Below are 24,181 nucleotides of genomic sequence, written 5' to 3' on the forward strand. Positions count from 1 at the left end.
GGAGAGGGAAGGACAGAAAAAGACAAGAATGAGCACCTGTAAACAAAAACAACTTTGTCTTCTAGTGCCATAAATATGTTTATTTTGTCCTGCAGTTCAGCTGTTGTTCATAGTTTGAGTCTCGACAGAAGGTTTGATTTATTGTCTGAGGTGATGCTGCCTGTATAGAGATACTAACACTCCCTGATGGTGTCGAAGGTCCACTGGTCGTTCTTGAAGAAAGGGTGTCGTTTGATTTCCTCCACGCCATTTCTGCCCAATCGCACATCCCTAAAAACAGAGAGTAAAAGGCACAGAGGGATTAACAGATCTGTCTGTCCATGCTGGAGGGACAGTTTTGAAGCTTTTGACCCTTTGGAGTCCCATGTTGTAATTTGTGTTTTAACAACAAGCCGAGTGATTAAGTTCACTGATCAACTCATTTTATTTGTGAACAGATTGACCAACTGGGCAGAATCAATTCTTTTAAGTATATTGCCACTCACTGGGCTGTAATTAGCTTTGAATTGAGAGATTAATAACATCTACTGATATGCAAATGAAATTTAAAAGTAAGCAGCATTTGTTTACAATTTGATTTTCTTTCAAAAATACCTTGTGCATTGAAATCTGAGTAAAGACAAAGACAGTATTTCACCATAGACTAAAGAATCACAAACCAGTCCATCAGAAAACACAGGTGCCCCGTTTATATCTCAGAGGTATTGACTGTTACATGATGCAGCGCTGCACAGGACTGAACTCTACCTGTCAGTCAGGAAGGCACAGATAATATTCTTGGCATCTTTGGAGATGTCCACGTCATCCGGGAAGTTGAGGGAGTTTTTATGGTCCATGATCTTACTGTAGGTTCCCACCAGCGAGTCGGCGTAGAACGGAGTGTCACCTGGCAGAAAACACACAGAGGATCATCTTAAAGTGCTCGAATTAAAACTGAGATCTGACAGTTTAACAAACACAAAAGGCATTTTCATAGGAAACATCCCCACTGTAGGAAAAGTACAGTGACATTAAAAGTTGAATTACCAACAAGCATCTCAAAAATGAAGACCCCGACAGACCACCAGTCACACTCTCTTCCATAATACCCATCTCCTCCCTGGGATTTCAGCACCTCTGGAGAGATGTAGTCTGGAGTTCCTACTGCTGTGTCACAGTGCACCATGCCAGTCTGCAACACAAACACTCAGGTCAACGTCCTGCTTCATATCATCAGCATTTTTTTTTTTTACATAATGAACAAGAACATGCAAGTATCTTCATCCAGATATAAGTTCTTCAGATCTGTAATTAGCAGAAATCAATATATCCTGAAACATCTGCTTGAGGAACTGACACCATTTACCACCCCGGTTATTTAACTGTAACCTGATGGTAAGATGTGTTTGTATGCGTGGCACATCATATTTGATGCCGATTTAATAACCTGGAAAATAAACTTTCATTATACTATCCTACCATTCTGCTGAAAGCTTGATAAAACAGAAAAATGTGATGATTACTAAATAAATAAATAAATAAAACTAATGCATTTCACAGGATAAATCAGTTAACTGCTAACTCTCCCTGGTTCATTCAAGTTGTCTGAACAGGACCTGACGCATATTTGTAATTTCATTAGCAATTTGGCGCCAACTATTGGTGAGGAAAACTTACTAAACGTAAGATTTTTTTGCCTTAAGTAGAGGCTGCTGGTAGGGATGGGTACTGAATAAAGTACTTTTATGGGTACCAATTGAATTCTGTCAAAAGTACCGGGTACCAATTCAGGTAAAATCGAAAGGTACCATTTTTAGGTACCTAAGTGCATCCTTGTGACTGTGAGGGAGTGGAAGAGCAGGCGACTTTCCATGCTGGACATGAACACAGCATTACAAGGTTATATATTGAAGAATACATATGTTAAATTGAAAAACTCTGAGATTGTATTATTAAACAAATTGATACTTTTTACCATATAAACACAAAAAGTACCAAAAAATGGTACCGTTGAGTACCGATACTGATTGCCAGGTACCAGGAACTGATACCTTATCATTTTAAATGTGAAAGGTACCCATCCCTAGCTGCTGGTATCAGCAACCTTCACAGGTACCAATACCTTGAAATAAGGCCGGCATGGGCCCGATACCCTAAACTGGTGCTCGCCCATCCTTAGTTTACACACTTGTTTGATTTCATTTCATGTATATGTACGTTTGAGTTCAAGGGAAAACAATTTTGCACTCTAGTGAGAACAAGGTCTTGAACTTGAAGTGTAAGTTGGAGAAGGTTTGGAGAGAAGAAACAGAAGTTTAAAGAAAAGATGAAGGGAAAGAAACGAAGGAGAAAAGTTGTTCCTGCTGGCTACATTTGTTTTCATGTGCTTGAGTTCTGTACTTTCAGTGTGTCGTTTTTGTGCTCAGTGTGATTGGCATGAACAGCACTGAGACATTGGTAGATGAATCATAGCTACGTCCAATTCCTGGAAGAAGTAATAGATACAGGCACCAAAAGATAAATGGAAAAGACAGAGAATAGATGTTGATAGATGGAACTGATAGAGAAAAGAAAAAACTGTTAAGAGGCATCCATAGATTTATATGAAAGATTCAGAGAATGAACGGAGACAGAAAAGACAGAACATGTGGGCGGTGAGTGGGTGAGAAGGCCGAGTTATAAATTAATTATCATTCTTAATCAGAGGAAAAACATTCTCTTTGCCTTTTTTTCCCTTACCACTGTTCTTTTTCAGACGTTCTGTTGGGAATTATCCTACTGTGCATTTAAAAAACCTCGTCTCTCACTTCTCAGTTTAAGAAACCGTTTTCTCACAATCACTGCTTGCTTCAACTCTCATCTTTCAATGAGGAGCTAAACTCACATGGTCCATCTTCATGCATGTTCCAAAGTCTGCCAGCTTGAGGTGTCCCAGCCTGTCCAGCAGCATGTTGTCCGGCTTGACGTCCCTGTGGATGAAGCCCATGGAGTGAATAGCATCCAGAGCCATCACCACCTCTGCTGTGTAGAACTTGGCCCATTTCTCTGGCACGTCGTAGGTGCTGGTGAGGTTGACCAGATCTCCTCCTGGCATGTACTCCATCACCATGTAGAGGTAGTGCTCATCTTGGAAGGCACAGCACAACTGGCAAAACAAGACATTATTTTACAAAGACATAACGTTCTCAGCTTAGTGGCACCTATCTCTTTTCTTAAGCTGACTGTTTGTCTGTCTGAGTGATACGATGATCTGATTGTTAGTTAATATAATGCATAAAGCTTCTTACCTGAACAACCCAGGGACTATTGGCAAAGGCCATGATGTCCCTCTCCTCCCAGAAGAAAGCCGAGTCCGAGCGCTTAATCATCTCAAACTTGCTCAGCAGCTTCATGGCGTAGACCTTCTGAGAGGCTTTATGTCGGACCTGGGGAAGAGCGATTATATAGAGTTGTATGGTTGGTCATGGACACTAGTTTTGTCTTCAGTGATATTTTTACTACTTTTCCTCCTGTGTTTGCCTGGAGATCCTACATGTAACCATGGCTGTATTGTTTACATGTGAAATCAGCTGTTAGCAGCCTGTAGCATGTCAATGCTAACTGGTGCAGGGCCTGATGTTTCCCCACAACATTGTTATCTGGAACGCAAGATCTATTTCCAATAAGATGGACGAGCTAGCCATGCTAACCAAGCAACAGAGGGAATACCAGAGGGCGGAGTAGCATCAGGCTATTCAAAGACATGGCTAACGGAGCTAACACCAGACACCAACACCGCATTGGAAGAGCTTCACCTGCTGTGAGCAGACAGGAGACAGAGACTGAACAGACTGCTGAAGAAGCTCAGTCCTGGACCCTGTGGAGGTGGAGACTGGCTGAACTGGACAATGATGGACAAGCTGTCAGCATCTATTTTCCTATGGACCTTTTTGCACTTTCTATACACTTTCTTACTTTTGTTATCTTGATTGCTGCTGTGACTCCTGAATTCCCCTTCAGGGATAAATAAAGTATTTTCTATTCTATTCTAAATACAACAGCAAATTTTACTTTTAGACCCATGATTACATAAACATATTAAACATATTAACTACAATAAAGGTGGTTCACCATCAGCCTCAAAATGTCAGTATTTGTTTTTTATGTTGTGTGTTAAGTGTCTTTGAGTATCTTTAAAGGGCAAATATTATTATCATCATTATTATTATTATAAGTAAGATTCATACAAAAGTTTGATTCTGGATTTTCAGTATTATGCTAAGAGGGTCAGTATGGCTACATTATCATCCTATCTATAGGCTTCAAGAAAGAGGGATGTTTTTTGAAACACATTTAAATAACTGACAATACAGGCTAAAGCTTGGTTTATGTTCAAAGCGCAAATTCATGTGGACGTATGATGTCATTTTAGCAGCCTCGCCTCCTTGCGTGGTCCTTTCCAGGCAAGAAATTTCACCATCACGCACCTCCCAAAACATTTAACTTCCACCCAAAGACACTTGGGCAAATCAGAGCTCCTGCTGTCTGTATGGTAAATGATACATGGACCAGTACTTTTATAGCGTTTTTCTAGTCTTTCCGATCACTCAAATCGCTTTACACTGCTAGTCTGAGCCACATCCGCCCCTGCAGTACCAAAAACAACTGGCATTTTATGATTCTTTACACAGAGATCACTGTGGTAGCTATGATGAACAGTTCCTAGTGTGAAACTGCGGCCACACTTGATGGCAGAGAAGAGAAAAAGGTAAGAAAATAAAATGTTTTAAACAGTGTTGACAACTTCTATTATTCTAGTTTAGTACTGCAGTATATGTTTTGTGATACACTGACCCCTGCACTTTGAGAACAGACGGCACACAGAGTGTAAAAAAGTTTTAAAGCCACACGCATTCTCTCATCGTGATTCTGACGTCTCATTTCCTTGCGTCACTTTTGTGCAGAGGGCATAACCCAATTTTAAGACTTTAAAGAACACTTTTGAGTGACAGGTTCCATTGGACTGGGTGGAGTTTCTTGAAATCTGGAACAACTTCTCACCAGCTGGACTTCACCGAAGGCCCCTCGACCGATCACTTTAACTCTGTCAAAGTCTTCAGACTTCATCTGGAGGTCTCGAGTCTGTCCTATGACTTTCTCATCTGTGCATGAAGAGAACAGAGGCATGAGCAGATTAAGACAAACTTTCAGCTTCCAGAGAAGAAAAGTCTTCACCGTCCTCTTTCCACTTACTTCTGGGTACTTACATCTGTTTAAGAAGGTTTCTATGTTTTTGTTCTTGCGTAGTGCGGGGTAGTCCAAGTCTAAGACCAGGGCGTTGATGGAGTCCTACACAGACAGAAAGAACAATCCATTACCAGTCGTGACCAAAAGAAAACGTGGATCAAAGTGCAACATCCTCCACAGATATTTCAGGCTTTCATGCATCGCTCGGAAAAAGTGGAGGTGCTAAACATCATGATATCACGTTACCATGAGCGTGTGGGAAAGACCAGTTCTTCTTTATTTGATCAAACTTTAAGTCAAACACAGAATATTCTTTAAGAGCCATGAGTTGTCAAAGGAAAGCTGATTAAATCACAAAGTTCATGTCTCAATGTCAGCATTAATGTTATTTTTTTTCTTGAGGGCTGCTTAAAAGAAATACAGATCATGAGAGGAACATGGGAGAGAACAAGGGGAGTAAGAATTAGTCAAGTCACTCATGAATGAACAGTGCATCGTGAAGTTTTCAGTCACCTGTACTTCTTTAAGAAGACAAGAATCGTTTTATAATCCAGACTAACAGAAGCAGGACTCTTCTGTTTCATGAGTGTCCATCCCTAAAACTGATGAGCAACAAATTTTTAGTGTTGCAAAAAACAGACACTTCCTGTACAATCACAAAGCATTTTACAGGCATGAACCTTTTTTTAACACTTTATTCCCTGAACTAAAGTTTGTCAGCAAGTGTTGCATCAAACGCAGGACATGACACACACTGTGCATTAAATAAATGTGAGGATGAAACATGTAGTGTCTCAGAGTGAGTCAGTGCAGAGCACAGTAACATGGCAGCAAGTTAATGATGCAGCAAAAAGAGTTCGATCCATGGAGATCTTTATAAATTCAAATGTAAGACATTAAAAAACATTTTTGATGCTGGGATTGAGTTTTAGTTCTTGATCTATCAGGGTTACATTGCTGCCCACCTGTCAAAGACGGATGAATAGTTGTTCAAGGTTTTATTAGCAGCTAGGAGGAAAGCTCTAACACTAAAAACGACAAGAACCCAATCGTCCAACAAAGACTGACCGGACAAATAAAGTTTGATAAAGAATTGTTTTTCAAACTGAAACTTTGACAAATGGAAGGAATGATTGTCACTTCATCTAAGAGCAGAGGGTTTAGCAAAAGTGGCACTAGCAGTATTTTCACCATTACAACAAAATGATGTATAGATGAAGCACTGTTTACATTCTAACTAAGCTGTATTATTTTCTTATGCTTGGTTTGAAAAAAAAAACACAAAAGAAAAAAAACAAAGTAAAAAAAAAAAAAAAAAAGTTTATGACTCAAATTGTCTGTTTTAAACCATAGAGATAGAGGACAGTTTTATGAACATTTTAATTCATTTTTAATCATTGATCAAAGTTCTGGACATAATGCATAAAAGCCTTTGCACAGTTTGACTGAAGTTGATGTTAGAGAAAACTAACTTCACCTGAATGATTTTCAAAATTAATGCACATCACACTTCGCAGTTAGTCTGAAACAGAGGTTTTACTTTCAGTTAATCTTAATATCACTGTGTGGAATTAAATCAGCCATCTGTCAGCACTGCACAGTCAGTCTGAGGAATGTTCAAATGTCTCAGCCACAGTAAAGATGTTGACAGACTAAATAAAGAGACAGCATGGAGCAAAGGGAACGTTTCTATCTGAAGGCTTTGTTCCAGAGAGACACAGAGAGGATGAGTAATTGTGCCATCAGCTTGATTCTGTCAGAGATATTCACCCGCTGACGAAGGATGAGCACACTGTGACTGAGGCCGTTTGACATCAGTCTGTCTAAGAAAGAATAAGTCACCTCCTCACAGTGCGTGGGCCACGATACAAACAGCATTAACAGCAATCAGAGTTCCTCTGTGATGTCAACATTTTTTAGTTATATATATATACTTCTGTTTTTGTTTTTTGTTTTTTACCAAGAATAGCAAAAAAGCTTTTCTTGAAGTTATGACAGAAACTGAGGATATTATTCAACAAAGCTGGTTCTAAAATTATCCTCTGAGTAAAATTCTTCAAATTCTAATGTGAGCATTTTAAATGTTGCTTAACTCCATTAACGTAAGAACAATTTATTCTTGAGTTTATGTTCAAAGAAAGCTGTTAGCTTACAATAAGTCTGCCTACTCTCAGAAATAAGGCAAAACATTTCACTAAACTCGCCTAACTAACTATTCTATGCAAACTGAATTGCTCTCATTTTATGGTCTGAATTGACTTCATTTGTTTTCTGGTTTTTATTTTTGTTTTTTAATGTTTTCCCCTTTTAATTCTTAATTAACAACCTGAAACAGGTTACGAAAAGAGGTTTGTAACTTAAGGTCATTTTAACTGTTTTATCTCTCCTAAATCTTTGCTCTTGTCAGGGCTATAGCTAGCTACAGCGAGCGAAACATTCACCGTTTTAATTCATTGATAAGTCCATAATATGCCAGAAATATGTAAAAATGCTCGGAATTATCTGGGACCAAAGTGACATCTTGTAATGAAGGTTCAAAAACCAAATATCTTCTATTTATATGACTACAAATTAAGCAAACCTTGTGCAAAAATTATATGTAAAAAAAGAAAAAATATATATAAATATTCATGAAAAAAGATAAGAAAAGATAAAAATTGTATTAACAATCAAAATATCGCAACCCAAAATGATGGCAAGTATTTAACCGTAGCGTCAGCTATCTTTTCCCTAAACCTCAGATTTTTATCAATCTCCATCCATCCATCCATCTTCTTCCGCTTATCCGGGGTCGGGTCGCGGGGGCAGCAGCCTAAGCAGGGAAGCCCAGACTTCCCTCTCCCTAGCCACTTCGTCCAGCTCTTCCGGGGGGATCCCAAGACGTTCCCAGGCCAGCCGAGAGATGTAGTCTCTCCAGCGTGTCCTGGGTCTGCCCCGGGGTCTCCTCCCGGTGGGACGTGCCCTGAACACCTCTCCAGGGAGGCGTCCGGGAGGCATCCTCATCAGATGCCCGAGCCACCTCATCTGGCTCCTCTCAACGCGGAGGAGTAGCGGCTCTACTCCAAGCTCCTCCCGGATAGCCGAGCTTCTCACCCTATCTCTAAGGGAGAGCCCGGCCACCCTACGGAGGAAGCTCATTTCGGCCGCTTGTACCCGCGATCTTGTTCTTTCGGTCACTACCCAAAGCTCATGACCATAGGTGAGGGTGGGAACGAAGATCGACCGGTAAACAGAGAGCTTCGCCTTCCGGCTCAGCTCCCTCTTCACCACGACAGACCTGTGCAGAGTCCGCATTACTGCGGACGCCGCACCGATCCGCCTGCCGATCTCTCGCTCCATCCTTCCCTCACTCGTGAACAAGACCCCGAGATACTTAAACTCCTCCACTTGGGGTAGGATCTCATCCCCGACCCGGAGAGGGCACTCCACCCTTTTCCGGCTGAGGACCATGGACTCGGATTTGGAGGTGCTGATTCTCATCCCAGCCGCTTCACACTGGGCTGCGAACCGCTCCAGAGAGAGTTGAAGGTCACGGCTTGATGAAGCCAACAGGACCACATCATCTGCAAAAAGCAGTGATCCAATCCTGAGGCCACCAAACCGGACCCCCTCGACACCCTGGCTGCGCCTAGAAATTCTGTCCATAAAAGTTATGAACAGAATCGGTGACATGATCAATCTGACATTTCAATTGTTGAGACCCCGCAAAAAGTAACAAAAATAAATAAATACACAGACCAGTCACACATGTGAATTAAGTATCAAACTGACAAACAGTGACAAAAAACTTTAAACCCAAAGGCAGCGTCAGGTTGTAAAAGTTGCTAACTTTAGCTGTTAGCTTAATGTTTGGGAATTAATCTTCAGCTAGCTGGCGAGCTACACTTTTATCTTAACCAGAGGCTCTGAATAAAAGCGTTTTTTTTCCAAAAAGGCCTCCAGCTGCTCTAAAGGCCGTTCAGTGTTTTATATCTGATGTTTGGAGCCCCTGCTCTTTGCTTGACTGATGTTACACAGGCATACACTCATCCACAGGACACACACCCTGGACCACGCTCTGCTCTGGTCATACATGGACATGCTGCAGGAATCTCAGACAAATGAAGAAAAATAAGAAATAAGAAGACTGATAAATTAAATGCACACATCTATAAATAAGATTCATTTTTTTAAATAAGAGGATTTGAGGTAAGTGGACAAGTTTAAAGACTTGTAGTTTAGTAGAAATTTATCCAGCTACTTCTTTTTTAACTTGCCTAAAAATGTTTGTTTTCAAAGGTAACATCAATCCCAGTCTTCAGTTGTTCACACCTGGTTAGACTTGGTTCATACTCGACCCTATGAACTATGTGTCACAGCAGCTCAGACATGAACAGAGTCTGGGATCTAGACTGAAGCTCTCCAGCAGCATGTTAGCTTAGCTTAGCAGCAGCTGACTGACTGTGGTGTTCAGTGATGTCATAGTCTGACCTCAGGCAATGTGGGGAAACCATTGGGAAAGCAAGAATCCTCTGACTGATGCAGATCCTCTAAGGGCTGCAGCTATCCAATATTTTAGTATTTGAGTATTCCACTGAAAATCCCATCGATTAATCGAGTAATCGGATAAAATACATTTTTGTTTCGTTAAAGAGCAGTTATTTTTCAAATGAATCTTTTTCTCTTTAAGAAATAAAATTTTCTGATACAGCATGTCAATAAGAGCATTTGCTTTGGTAGCTCCAAAATTTGTAAACACACTTTGACACATTTATACAATACCAGTCTTTTTTTTTTTTTTTTTAATTAAACGATTCCTCGAGGCGGAGAAAATTACTTGAGTATTTTTTGTAATCGAGTACCTCGAATCATTCGAGGAATCGTTTCAGCTCTAGATCCTCTTATTGTTCCAGTGTGTGATGATGAGGAAGCCATCTATCAGTTTTATTTTCTGACACATTCCTGAACGGTCAGTGAGGAGCACTTTGACCCAGTGGACCCAGCCAGCAGACCCAGTGTCCTGAACTGGTTTCTATCAAACATGTCTGCTTCTCCCTCTTCCTCATCCTTTATCTTTATTATCTTTACGACAGCTGACAAGATGGCACATTCTGTTTCACTTCACTTCAGCGCTGCTTCTCATGTCGCTTCTGCCCTTTTCTTCTCGTGGCCTCTGCCTCTTATCTGCCTTTCCTCCTCTTGCTCTCGCCATCGCTCTCCGCTTGGCTGCAGTCAGTCTGCAGCGAGCTGCACACTCTGTTTCATCATATCAACTTCCCTTCCCCATGAAAGGACTGACCTCACAAAACTACTATTTAAGGGAAAAAAATACGCACGCCGGGGGGTGGAGAGGGGTTGCTGAGTGCGTGTGCATGTACACAGTCACATGCACGAGGATCTCCCCGTGAGCACGACAATACAGGAAATGATCCACCCCACCCCAGGGCTGGCAGATAATTTCACTGTGTCATGAAGTCAGTCCCTGTGTGCAAGTCATTTCCTCTGAAGCAGCGTTCTGCTACTGCTGCTGCTCCACATTGGTCTGCCAAAACAGGACAACGTGCAGACCAGCTGCAGGTAGCGCCATGTGCACGGCGCTGTGTGTGTTTACTGTCTGGACAACAGCATTAAAATCAAAGCCAGATCATTTCATGACAGTTACTGACTCATATCTCAGGTCTGTAACGTCTCGGTTTTAAAGGTGCACGGATGTAAGCTGCATAACTGTGAGACTGTGGGTGTGTCACACCACAGCGGATACCATTCAAACTGCACCCACCACACTCTGTTCTCTTTTTCCTCTTATACCCTACATCCTTTATTAGGTCAAAAACAGACCTGTCTATATGTCACCTAAAATACATAATAGGTCATTACGCAGGATGACTAACGTGTTGACGTCATGCTAAGTCTCATTAGTCATTTTTGTCCCAATGACAGGCTGTTAAAACCAAGAGTTCACCTGTTAACCTGCAGGTCTGAAGAGCTGAGTGTTAAACCCTCACTGTGCATCAAGCAGCAGGGAAACATATTAAGTAACATTTTTATAATGATGACCCCATAAATCAGGCATTTAGTTACATAAACATTGAACTTTCATGTTTTAATGAGAAATAAACACTTGTGTAATTACTTAGATCCATTGCTGTTATCATTTGTCCACACTGTATCATAGCAACCTCTGCTCCACACCAGCTGAAATATTTCAGGTGGACAAAAAAAGAAAATAAGGTACGATTCATTTGGCTGGTGAAGTCTTGGGGAATGAACATGATCGTCATGTTTTCAGAAAGGAGAAGCTCAGCGATGAAAGCACAACAAGTTTCACGCCCCCCTTGAGTGAAGAGAGGCTGCTGCCTACACAACTCTCTTGGTTCCCAGCAAACAGTTTGTCTGCAGAAGAATAACAACTGATTCTGCAGGAATCACTAATCAGTTTCTCCACGATCAAAAACAGGACTTTTCTGTTTGATGCTCTGAGGTTTTGTGTTTCCATCATGACTCATCCACTGTTACCCCCTGGGATGGATACTCTTATAAAAACTGTTTACTGGCTGATGAAGCTATTTGTCCTCTGACGACAAAGGTCAACTGAGATTCAACAGACAAAACAAAATGACGGACAGAGCGACAGCTATCCTAAGTGAAGCCACAACTGTTTGAGCTCCCCCTTGTGGCTGCAGTACATGTCTTAAAACCTGCCTCCTTCATCATAACAAATGAAACATGCCTTAAACTGGACCTGTTATATCTTTGGTTTAGGTCAACATCAGGGGAACAATGTCTGTCCTGTAGCTCCACCCAGCAGGCCCTGGCTCTACCAGGGCGATATGTCAGCACCCATATTTTGGCTTCCCGTCTCACATCAAGGAGGAGAGGAAGGTGTGTTGTCTATCTAACAATGATTATCCATTTAAAAATATAAATCCTTTGTCTACATCAAAATGTTAACGTTTTTCATAAACACTGTTCATCATCATTTCTGCTCCTGTTATCAAACCACCAATAAGAGACAGCAGACCAGTGTCTGATGCTGATTCAGAGTTGTAACTGGGGATGTTTGATACCACTTTTTATGCAGACCGTTACCAGTTGGAGTACTCTCTCTCAAGTACTCACCGATACCGAGTACTGATACTACTAGTACTTTTGATACATAAAATTTCATTTGACAGTGACAAATAATTTTGAGCAAAGACGGCATAGTCACTCTGCCATTAAGTCCAAAATAAAGCACAAAAAACTCTGAGTTTAGAATTTTTTTGAAAAGTATTAAAAAAAAGTTTTAAAAAAGTATTAAAAGTGCACAATAAAACTAGCAACTGTCAGAGTTTAAGTACTTTTAAAGTAAATTCAAGTGCAAAATAAACCAGTTTAACTGTAAACTCTCTCTGGTTTATTCGTGATATCTGAACAGGACCTGGCGCACTTTTGCTGTGGTGCCGACAGAGGTGGAGTGCAACTGCTTTTTTCACGTACCTAGGTACGTGGAAAATTTCAGCATCAGTATATTCGGGTTCATAAAGATATCCCCTTGGCTCTGTGCTAAATGTAATGTCATCTTCGTCAATGTCGTAGTCAGACATGTTATCGTTAACTTTTTAAGTTGTAATGACAGTGAAAATGCACGCCGGGCAGCTGGATGCACCGCGCGGCGCAGTGATACGCACCAGAAAGTAGTGCCAAGCGATAACGGAGTCTGACTTTTTTCCGGTTTGCAGTTTTGTGATGCAAATTTATCACTCTCTTGAACAAAAATTGTTTTGAGAGGAAAAACGCTTTATTTTCGTGACCCCAGCCATGTTGCCAGACTACATTTGTCTGGACCAAAACCGCACCAGATCTCGGGTCACAGGACGCTGACAGGGGCAAGTCAGCGCTGATGCCCATAACTACAGATGAGGATGCCATACAGGTTCATGTCAAAAAACCCGAACTATCCCTGTAAAAAAAGGCTGGTATCAGCCCGATAACGATACCTGGTATCGGTACTTGCCCGTCCCTAGTTGTAACAGAGCTGCTGGTTGGTGTAAAGTTTTAAGGTCTGTGAGACGACTTTAGATTCAACAACAGGACGCAGCAGGAAGAGGCTGTCTGGACGGCTAACAGTTCTCAACATTGAACCATTATTAATTATGTCATCAACATCAGGAGTGTGATTAAATACTGATATGGCGACCTTAACCTTACAATGGATTATCAGTGTGCTCCTGCAGTGCATTGACTTTGTTTCTTTTTAAAGTATTATTTAAATATGGACACCATAAACTTCTTTCATTGTTCCCTCCTAGTAGGTCAAGTCCATGCTTTAGCTGTCATCCAGGGGGCGCTCAAACGGCTGAAAAGTTGGTTGTAGTTTCAGAGGTTGTAGTTTGGGCTCTTCTCAGGACAAAGCAGCTGCTGATTAAAAGTCAAGTTGGAGCATCTTTGGGTTCCTAAGTTCATAAAAGATACGGTAAACGTTACCCAACAAATCTAAGAGGATTAATGTTCGGAATACCAAAGAAGTGCATTTTGTTCCATACATGTTGACACCAGCAGAGGGAGAGCAGACATTGGTCAAATCAGCATACAAGTTGCACTGCCTGGCCAAAATCTTAGGTCACAAAAGTTTCAACAGACTGACTGGACTGAAAGGAAGAAAACATTCAGAAAGCTGGCTAAGTGTTTGTATTCAACACAGTACAAAGTCAACATGAAATTGGTTTGCCTCTGTGGCTAAAGTTAGCAGAGCTAGCAGCCTCAGCCTGATGAAAACTTTCAATATGTGAAAGTTTAATTCAGAGCGAGGATGCTAAATAAATACTGGTATCAAAACGGACCAATGTGGAATAGGTGCCTCTCTATTATTTCTATATGTAATATTTATCATTCATATATGCAAGTCTCATATTTTTAGACCAGGGGTTGCCCCACAAGGAGTGACCAAATGTATGCACATTTCTGATTTGTACTTCCTGTAAAAGCTGTAAAAGAGTGATTGATAATCACTCTCTTACATATTTTTGTTAAGATCCACATCAAAGCTCTCGGGATAATTCTGAAATACAAGAAATTCAGTTCAGTGAATCTCAAGCTTTCAGTATTCAAAAAAAAAAAAAAATAATGCTAATAATCAACAGTCAGAGTGAGAGAAACAAATTCAACATGTGCAGAAAGGCTTGGACACTACAGGAGCACAGCAAACATTTTTTCTGCAAACTGGACCTCTCTGTGACACAGTACTCCTCTCTCTGTCATTTCAACAACACTCCATTAAACAAGATGAGGAGGAAGGATAAATAAAGAAATAGACGTTGCCCTGGTGACGGTGAGAGAGGCCGGTAGCTATGCAGTGATGTAGTGGAAGCATGTTAGGAACCTTATTGTTTTCCTTTTCAGGGCAGGCGGCCAAAGCAGCATCCAGAGGTGTCCATGAGGCCCTGGTTATGATGATGGAGTCAGATTGAGAAAATAGACAGAATCTTCCTTTACAGTGTTTTTAAACATCATTAATAAATATTCCAAGACATCATTATTCACAGAGATCCTGTTGAAGCCTGATGGATGAGTGCATTTTCAGACCAATTATCAAACAGATGGAGGAGAGAAATATTTACTGATCACCAGGGACTGTTGATGTGGTCGATTCCTGGGCCGGGATAAAATCTGCCTTTTATGAGAGGACTGGGCACAGATTCTGCATTAATTAACTAAAAAAGGTAATCACAGAGCTGCTTACTTTGTTTAACTATATTTAACATTCACGTCCAGTTCTCCAGCAGACTCCTTTCTTCAGTAGATCTTCCACTTCAAGCTTAAGCTGGAGCTAACTCACACAAACTCCATGTTTCACCATTTATAAAGCATTAGTTTCTGCCTTATGTTATGGAGCTATTATTGCAGAAGTTTTTTTGTGTGTGTGTGTAAATACATTCACAAATAACTGAGCCACGCATGTGTGAGCCAATCCACAAATGCGTTAACTGATCCACAAATGTGTAAACAGATCTGCAAATGTGTAAAGTATTTGCTGATATGTACACGAGTCCATGAATGTGTTAACAAATTTGCAGATGTGTAAAATATTTACAAATGCGTGCACAAGTCGGCAAATGTGTAAACAGATTTGCAAATGTGTAAAATATTTGCAGATGTGTACACAAATTCACCAATGTGGATGAAAATACACACAAGCATCAGTTGCAATTGAGGCCTCTCAAGTGACTCTCTGTGTACATGTGATTTTTGCAACAGTTCTGCTGTGTGAGTGATCTGCAAATGCAGGAAAAAAAGGTATCTGTAAGAGGTGGGTAAGTTTGCCCTGAGCTCAGGCTCCTAGGCGCAGGCTGCCAGCTTGAGCATATTTTTGTGGATTTGGGAATACATTTGTAAATATTTTACACATTTGCAAATGTGTTTACACATTTGTGGATCAGTTCACATATTTGTGGATGCATTTACACCATACACTGTATAAAGCATTAACGTAGTCTCCCTGACCTCACCCGTCTGTCTCTGAAACGGAAAATGAAGCACATTGGCTATAGCGGCCATGTTGATAGTGACAAGGGCTTTGTGTACAGCAAAAGGGCGCCTGTTGGTCACAAGACCCTGAGCTGTGCCTCTGATTGGGCGAGCTCTCGATCTTAATATCTCAATATCATCTGAACGGCCCAGTTAAAAAAAATTCACCTTCCTCACTAGGGCTGAACGGTTTTGGAAAATAATCTAATTGCATTTTTTTAGACCAGTATTGCGATTTAGCACACGATTTTTGTACGACTAACAAAAGATACTGTTAGCATTTAAAGAAGTCATTTTTGCATTTCTTTAAGGATAAGTTCGGTTTATACAGCTTTTACATTGTTTATAGAATGAAGTAGAACAAAATACTCAGCCAGAAGGTTTTCCTGATCCAAGCAGTGCTTCTGGAGATATTTAGATCCAAAATCGTGCAGCGGACGTCTGTATATTGGGATCCATCAGGGCATAGACAGCGCCGCTCCTAAAACTGCATTAATCGTCCAAAAACGTGTTTTTCACCAATATTCCATCATGGTCCGCTCCGGGTTAGTCCTCTGCTGCAGTCTGTGTCACTCCAGACAGCGCTGTGTGGCTGTAATGACCTCTGAACTGACAAAGACTTTGTTTACGATTTCCCCTCCACGAATGCACATTGCGGCACATTGTTTCAGGGGAAGACAGCAGGCATGACGACGCGCGGAGGGGCAATCGTGAACAAAGTTTTCGTCAGTTCAGAGGTCAGTACAGCCACACAGCGCTGTCTGGAGAGACAGTGAGTGACAGTGGATGGAATATTGGTGAAAAACATGAGTTTTTGGATGATTAATGCAGTTTTAGGAGCAGCGCTGTCTATGCCCCGATGGATCCCATTATACGAACGTCCGCTGCACGATTTTGGATCTAAATATCTCCCGAAGCACTGAATAATATAATAAACAATATAAAAGCTGTATTAACCAAACTGATCCTTTAATTGAAAAAGAAGAAGGAACACTGTGAAATTTTACTGACCTCCAGTTATTAGTAAGAGTAACAAACCATACAGAAAAAAAGTGACAAAGGGGTATGGCTCTACCATCTACTGGATGGATCTTTGTAGCCCACAGGGTTTTTTTTTGCCAGAAAAAAACAGCACTTTGACTTTTGCTGGTTTTAAGGGAGAACAAGTACAAGTTACTATAATTCCTCTAGGTCCGTGTACATGAAACTTTTTTTTTCTAATTGCAGCCTTTGCGATTTGAAAGTTGCATTCTATTACATTGTGATGTCGGTTTAAAATGGATTAATTGTTCAGCCCTAGTCCTTACAGTGTGTGCTGATAGTAAAAAAATAATAATTAAAGATTCAGACAGGAGAGGGTTTTTTTTAACCAGGGTGTAAATAGGTTCATTTCTGCTTTGAAAACAGCTTTTTTTTGGCTTGGTGTGAATGTGACTTCAGGTACTTCTGGATCCAGCCTCAAGTGAACACTCAAGAAACAGCAGATTTTAGCACTTGCCTCATATATTGTTATACTGTAGGTTGCCGCTTCATTTACACACACACAAATCTCTTTTTTTTTCTACACTAATAGCTCCACATTATATCTTCTGTTAAATTTTATCTGAACACAAGAACAGAAAGCCTGTGCTCTGAAATCAGTGTATTTGTAATGAACAGTATTAGCCTGATAGCCCCCACCCTGCAGGTCATAAATAATATGAGGTTTGGTGTTGCACCAGTTAAGTGGCTGCATGCAGCTCTTTCAATTTGCTTCCATTAGTGTAACAGGACAAACCACCAACCAGACTCTGGAGGACGTTTCTCAGCCGCTGAGCTGAAGCAGTTATATTAATAAATGTGAAATTACTGCCAAGCATCCAGGGAGGTGTTGAGCTGAACTGACAGTTAAAATTTCATGCATCTGACATCTCTGGACTGCTTTGAGACAACCACAGCTCCTTCTTCTCTTTCCCACCCTCATGCTTTAGTTTGATTACATCAAATGTTTTTTTTTTTTTTTCTAACAATAGATTTAACTGGAAAGGATGGAGTCAGGCCTGACACATGAAGCAGCACGTCCCTGCACATCTTATAGTGACAGGCATACACTGAGCTCATATGAGTATCTGTCCAGCCAGGCTTATCAGTATGAGTTGGTATGTATCTATTAGAAAGCACTTCAGCATTATCTCTGCTACATTATATTCCAGCCAATGGGTTTTGGGTGGTTGCTAAGCAACTCTTGCAAAATACAAAGAGTTGAAAGGAGTGGAAGTTGCAGGAAAGCAGCAGGCAGGAGTTTTACAGGCCCTCCATTTCAGCTCATCCTATTCTTTCCCCGTTTGATTTACGCAGCCTGCCGTCCACATTATGGAGCTGTCAGTCTTCCTCTGCCTGCTCCCACTCTTTACCAGCCTGTAAAAGCACACGTGGATCCACCAGTGCAGAAATGTAATGATGTTGACTTGAAAGGAGGTAAACACAGAGAAGAATAAACCAACTCTACGCAAAGCCTGAGACAGCACAAACTCTGCCTGCTCCGTTTCATTTAAAGAAAAACAGCCTCTTCCTCTCCTCTACCCAACTCATCGCTCGGCATGTGGAACAGAAAACAAGCTGCACAGCTCTGGGCTTAAAAGGATTGAGCAGAAAGTTAATGTTTTGATTGAATTCCAGCCGTTTTAAAAATAGTTGTGGGGATAAACGGTGGGCCGGGCAGAGAGAGGGGACCGTGCCAGGCAGGGCCCGTAAACTCTCCAAGAAAGATACAACGGCAGGAATCCTGCAGAGGCCCACAAATAGCACAGCTAATGTCTCCGCGGGGAATAACAAGAGTATGTCTTAACTCTTTCCTCTGACAGATTTCTGTCCCATGCTCCGGTGCCCCGTGCATTTCTTGGCACCCGTGTTTTATTATAAAGTACGGCGAGGAATGTGCCAGGAAAAAATACTCTGCAGGGCAGGACTTCTCGTACATTAAGTCCCGCTGTTTGTTCTCACTTCACCTTGTGTGCAGACTGTTAAATGACCTGCTCAGGCAGTATGAAGTTATCTTCATTGAAAAAAAAATCTGTTGTTGTTTACATAGTGGTTGTATCACGTTCTCTTGAGTCAGCACATAAACAGTCTGGTGTTTTCATGATTAAAGGTGACAAATCCAGAATAACTGAAATTCCCTAAGAGAACTTTATTTTACTTAACGTGGTGTTATTCACCTGTTGAGTGTTCTTATCAGTTTTTAGACTGAAGTAATGACGTCTAAGAGATTATTATTTGTTTATTAACTCAAAGATTAAACAGGAGACTTTACAGCTAATGGTCAGGAATCTATTTCAATCATCTTATCCAACAGACAAAAACAGGTTTTTATCCTTTAGGCTTCAGTGCTAACATGAGCACAGTTCTTTGAAGAGACAAAATACCATCACCTCATTGTTTATTTACATATTTACTCTATATTCACTTTTCTGGTCCTGATACCAATACCGATGCCTGGGCTTTGGGTATCCACCAATACCAATCCTGATCCGATCCCAGTGTTAAACAATAACCTGCATGCCCTACTGTGGGACAAGATGGGTAATGTTTTGAGTAAAAGACAAAAATGGGTACATATGGAATTACTTAAGTTAATATTCATTTAAACTTTAAGTGTTTAAATGTTTAACATCAGTTTGGCTAAAATAAAATGCTTCAAGAATTTACGAAAAAATGCATTTTTGACTGTTAAATTTTATACCCTGTAGACTAAATCATAGTTTATCCTTAGTGTCAAATTTGGTTCCTTTCCCACCAATCCAGGCAATCCAGCTTTGAGGGGCTGGATACCAGAATTGGGTCGGTGCATCCCTAATTCACCTTTATGCAATTCTGAAGGGCTGGGTTGAGTCCATCAGAGAAAATATGAGGTGAAGTCAATAATAGTAGATTACTGTTTTCTCACTATACCTTCAAGCCATTATAAATACTTGACTCTGATTGGTCAAAACACCAAGACAGTAAGTAATTATATGGATGCAAAGGAAATCAATCCATTTAGAGAAGTCCAACACATTTAATATGTCCCATTTTCACCTCTGCCTGTTGACAGTGTGGCAAAAAAATCAGTGCCCTGTTAAATCAATAATAAATGGAGGGAATAAGAACAAAACCTTACAGAGATGATCAGTCAATGGCAGAGGAAAGAAGACATGAGGATAGGGAGTGGTACTAAACTAGATACTTTTATAGGTACCAACCGAATTCTGTCTGTTGTACTTAGGGATGGGTACCTTTCACATTTGAAACAATAAGGTACCTATACCCGGTACCTGTCAATCGGTACCGGTACTCAACGATACCAATTTTCAGTACTTTCTGTGTTATAGTGGTAAAAAAAATATCAATTTATTGAAGAAAAAAATACATTTTTTTTTTTCAATTTAACATATTCATTCTTCAGTATCTAACCTTGCAATGCTGTGTTCATGTCCAGCATGGAAAATCTCCTACTCTTCCACTACCTCACAGTCACAAGGATGCATTTAGGTACCTTAACATGGTACCTTTTGATTTTATGTGAATAGGTACTTGGTACTTTTGACAGAATTCGGTCGGTACCTATAAAAGTTCCTAACTCGGTACCCATCCCTTGTCGTACTGAGTACTGATTCACTTAAAATCAAACATTACTGTATTTAGGTACCTGAAAGTATCCTTGTGACTGTGAGGGAGTGGAAGAAGAGGCAATTTTCCATACTGAACATGAACACAGCATTTCAAGTTTATAGTTGATTTCATATCGAGAAATAAAAATGTTAAAATGAAAAACTTTAAGATATTATTAAACAAAATAATGTTTACAACCACATAAACACACAAAAGTACCAAAAGTTGGAACTGTTAAGTACTGATTGCCAGGTACCAGGCACCATACCATTTCAAATGTGAAAGGTACCCATTACTTCATGAGGACCAAAAACACTCAGATACTGCTGAGGGATGTTCTAATCATCAGGGAGTAAAAGATATTCCTAAAAACCGTGTGCATTCTTTTTATCTGAAAAGTTAGCTGCATCTTATTATTGGTGCTAGCTCACAAACTAACCAGTGCAGTCAGGAATTTTAGTGTGCAGCTGTAGTAGACTCATGAGATGGTGCTCCATGAAACAAACATTGCTTTGATGCACAAAACAAGCTGAGACACATAGTAGTACTAAAGACACAACTTTAAAAGTTATTTTTTCTGAATAATGGGGATGGGTAATTTAAATATACTATTTAATAGTCAGAGCTAACTATTCACAGAGAGATACTTTAACTCACTCTGCTAAATTGTTGCAGGCTAGTTAGACGTTATGAAAATCAATATGATCTACAAATTATATTCTAGTTTCAAGCAAAGTTTGGTAATGCTTTATATTACGGTCCTGTAATAAGCCTTAATAAGACCTTTGTAAGTACTTAAAAGATGCTTATTAACATTATTATTTGTTTATAAGACTATATAACTGCTTAATAAGTGTTTAATAAGGTCATTGTAATAGTTACTACAAGATAACTTAATCTATAAGCTATATGAAACCTAAACCTAACCCTAACCCTCTTTGTTTTTTTGTCTTCTGCTTTTGTCTCTCATGAGCCCTACCCCAGCCCTTCCCCTAAACCTAACCATTCAGGGCCCCATGCCTAAACCTAACCATTCAGGGCCCCATGCCTAAACCTAACCTGTGGGGCCTAACCCTTCCAATGACCTTATTAAACACGTATCAAGCAGTTATACAGTCTTATAAACAAATGATAATGTGAATAAGCATCTTATAAGTATTTATAAATGTCTTATTAATGCTTATTACAGGACCTTAATACAAAGTGATACCCAAAGTTTTTTGTTAACTTCATTTTTTGTTCCTTTTTCTTTGAAGTTTTTTTCAGAACTGTTTCCAGCCCTGAGTCTGACAGTGCTTCGACCTGTTTCACCAACAACTGGCACTGATGCTTTCTCGTGTGGTTGGGACTGTTATGGTCCCATTTACAAAGTTTTTTGTTATTTAATTGGAAAAAGCCAACAGCTTGCAGATGTCTAAAAAATAATTTTCCACAGTTGTGCCACAATAGGGGTTTGTAAAAGTTAATATTCACAAGAACTATTCAAGTTTCTACTTTTGGATGATTAACTGAGTATTCCAAGAACACAAATCATTCCTATGAAAAACATCATGATCACAGATTTATAGGAAACAGAGATGAACTACAACAGAAGTCAATCTTGTGAAGTAAAAGTTTGATTTTAAAGATTTTTAAAAAATGTAAGATATTTGTTCCAGCAGAGGTGAGTAGTGTCAGTCTGTACCTCCCAACCATCAAAGTCCCCATAGGCTGGGGTCAGTCATATAAGTAGCTAGACGTCAAACTCCAAAAGCAAAAACAGATGTTTCTATAGAAAGACACACAGCTGCAGACAAACTGCCAATTTTGGACTTTACTGAATGTAGTCATGATCGTCATGGAGGACGGTTTACAGTAAATGCTGATCCTTCTGAGACAGCGCTCGGAAAATAGATGTATCCTTTACTCTAGATTTTATGATTTGTTATAAATAATTTTTAGCCTAAAAAATCTTTTTACGGTCGCAAAGACTCTCAGGTTCAGATCTAACCAGACAACTTGGAATAAAAAGTCACGGATGAAAAGATGAGGATGTGCTCTGTGGATGGTTATTGTTTCATATGTTTATAAACATTTCAAGTTTTATCCCCGACTATTTGAAATATAACTGCCAGCCTCAACAGCACGGCCCTGCTGGACTCGTCTCTGTTGTTTGGGTTTGTCAAAGGAAACCAAAGCTGTGCGACCTCACTGACAATGCAGAGCTGTTTGCTAGCATGTTGTATTGTTCTGTCCCATAATCCAGCGTGTGTAGCTAAGATCAAATGAATAATGCTAATGGTTGTCCTGTGCATATGTACGTGAGTGTGTGAAAGAAAGTGTGTAATGTGTGTGTGTGTGTGTGTGTGTGTGGGAGGCTGTGTTTCAGCAGCAGGTTGTGATGGAATGATAGCGCCGAGGCCAGATGGATGGGTTATGCGTTCTGCGTGGGAGACTGTTCTCTCTTCTCCTCTCTGCGCTCACACCCTCATTTAAGCTAAAAATACCACAAGACTCAGGTATCACACTCTTTAACGCTCACACAACACGGGGAAGAATCAGCTCCGAGTTTGACAACAAGGTCTGTGCATCAGCTGCAGTCAGTGGGCTTTTCATAACATGAGTCACGTCCTAAATCTGTGCAGGGAGTGAAAGTCCTCCAAGCATCAGATCTTCCATCAGAGTGGTGATTTTATATTTAAAAAAAAAACAAAACAGTAAACTCAGAGCAGTCTTAAGTTTGTTTTCCGTAGGCCTAGGTCAGGATAACAAATTTTGCTAGATGATAATTTTCCAAAATATTATTGCCAATAAAACGATATTATTGTCACTATTATTTTGATTTTTTTTTCATTTTTTCATTGATATAATTATGATAAATGGGACAGTAAAGTGAGTACACCATATCAAAAGCAATAAACTTTAATTTCTTAAGAGTATTTAACTGTAATTAAAAGGTCAGGATTTTTTAAATAAAATAAATTAAACAAAAAATATAATAAATTTAACAAACAAGAAAGAGAAAAAAAATACAATGAAAATGAAATGGACTCTTTTAGAAAAAAAAATACATGTCAATGAAAATAATTCATACTAATCAAAAACAATAAAACATAGACCCTGTCTCTAAAGAAAAAACGAAACTCAAAAAAACCCCCACAACAATAAAAACTATAGCCTAAATAAAAGGGAGTTTATACAGTTCCTGAATTGTTTGTAACATGTACTTTTTCCCAGTCAATCTGTACTGTCTGTTAAACATTTTTAACATTTCTGGCTTTCAACCGTATTGAAGGGCTGCATTTCTTTGGCAATGTAGCTGTCTTTTAGCGCCCACCATTTGGTGCTTTTATTTATATTTATTTTGCAGACCAAAAGCCTCAGTAAGAGCGGATTGTCAAAGAACAATCTCCTCTTCTTCAAACTTACCAAGGACCTCCTCTTCTTCTTCGTCGCCACTATTTTCAAACAAATACGACATATCAGCTCGTTGGTGTTCATGAGCTCACACTTTGTTCATTCTGATAAAAAACAAAATATTCCCACACTGGGACTGTGGTAGGCGGCTTAAGAACCGTATCTTTCGTGCCATCACTCATATTAGCGTGTGTTTCCTCCTTACCCCTCAGGACGCTCGCTTCAGCTCTCTCCGTGTGTACGCGGGAGCAGCCCCGTCTTCACCCCAAAGATCGCATTTTTGACAGATGCTCACTCCGCTATAAATCTGCTATAGAACCTATGCACCCCGATGTTAGGAAAGATAGACGTAGTGAGCCATCTTCTCATTCAGCCTCTTTGGTTGAAAGAGAGGAGGAAAACAAACATGCATGCTCGTGTCAGTTTATCGAGGCTGGCAAACTTACCAAGGACGTTTTTATTTATC

At 40.0% G+C, this 24,181-nt stretch overlaps 1 protein-coding gene across 1 annotated transcript in view; it reads right to left on the reverse strand.

Moving 5' to 3' along the window:
• rock2a (rho-associated, coiled-coil containing protein kinase 2a) overlaps nt 1-24,181 on the reverse strand; it is a 65,457-nt gene that overhangs the window by 29,213 nt on the left and 12,063 nt on the right. Inside the window, exons 2-8 of the mRNA XM_074691527.1 lie at nt 5,226-5,307; nt 5,020-5,120; nt 3,267-3,404; nt 2,864-3,124; nt 1,027-1,171; nt 748-886; nt 179-270 (exon numbers count right to left, since the gene is read on the reverse strand). Coding sequence (XP_074547628.1) covers nt 179-270; nt 748-886; nt 1,027-1,171; nt 2,864-3,124; nt 3,267-3,404; nt 5,020-5,120; nt 5,226-5,307 — 958 coding nt within the window. The remainder of the gene's footprint in view (nt 1-178; nt 271-747; nt 887-1,026; nt 1,172-2,863; nt 3,125-3,266; nt 3,405-5,019; nt 5,121-5,225; nt 5,308-24,181) is intronic.

The sequence above is a fragment of the Halichoeres trimaculatus genome, unplaced genomic scaffold (assembly GCF_033239565.1).
Source record: "Halichoeres trimaculatus isolate MK-OKI-2021-1 unplaced genomic scaffold, fHalTri1.1 fHalTri1_scaffold_17, whole genome shotgun sequence".
NCBI classification, from domain to species: Eukaryota; Metazoa; Chordata; class Actinopteri; order Labriformes; family Labridae; genus Halichoeres; species Halichoeres trimaculatus.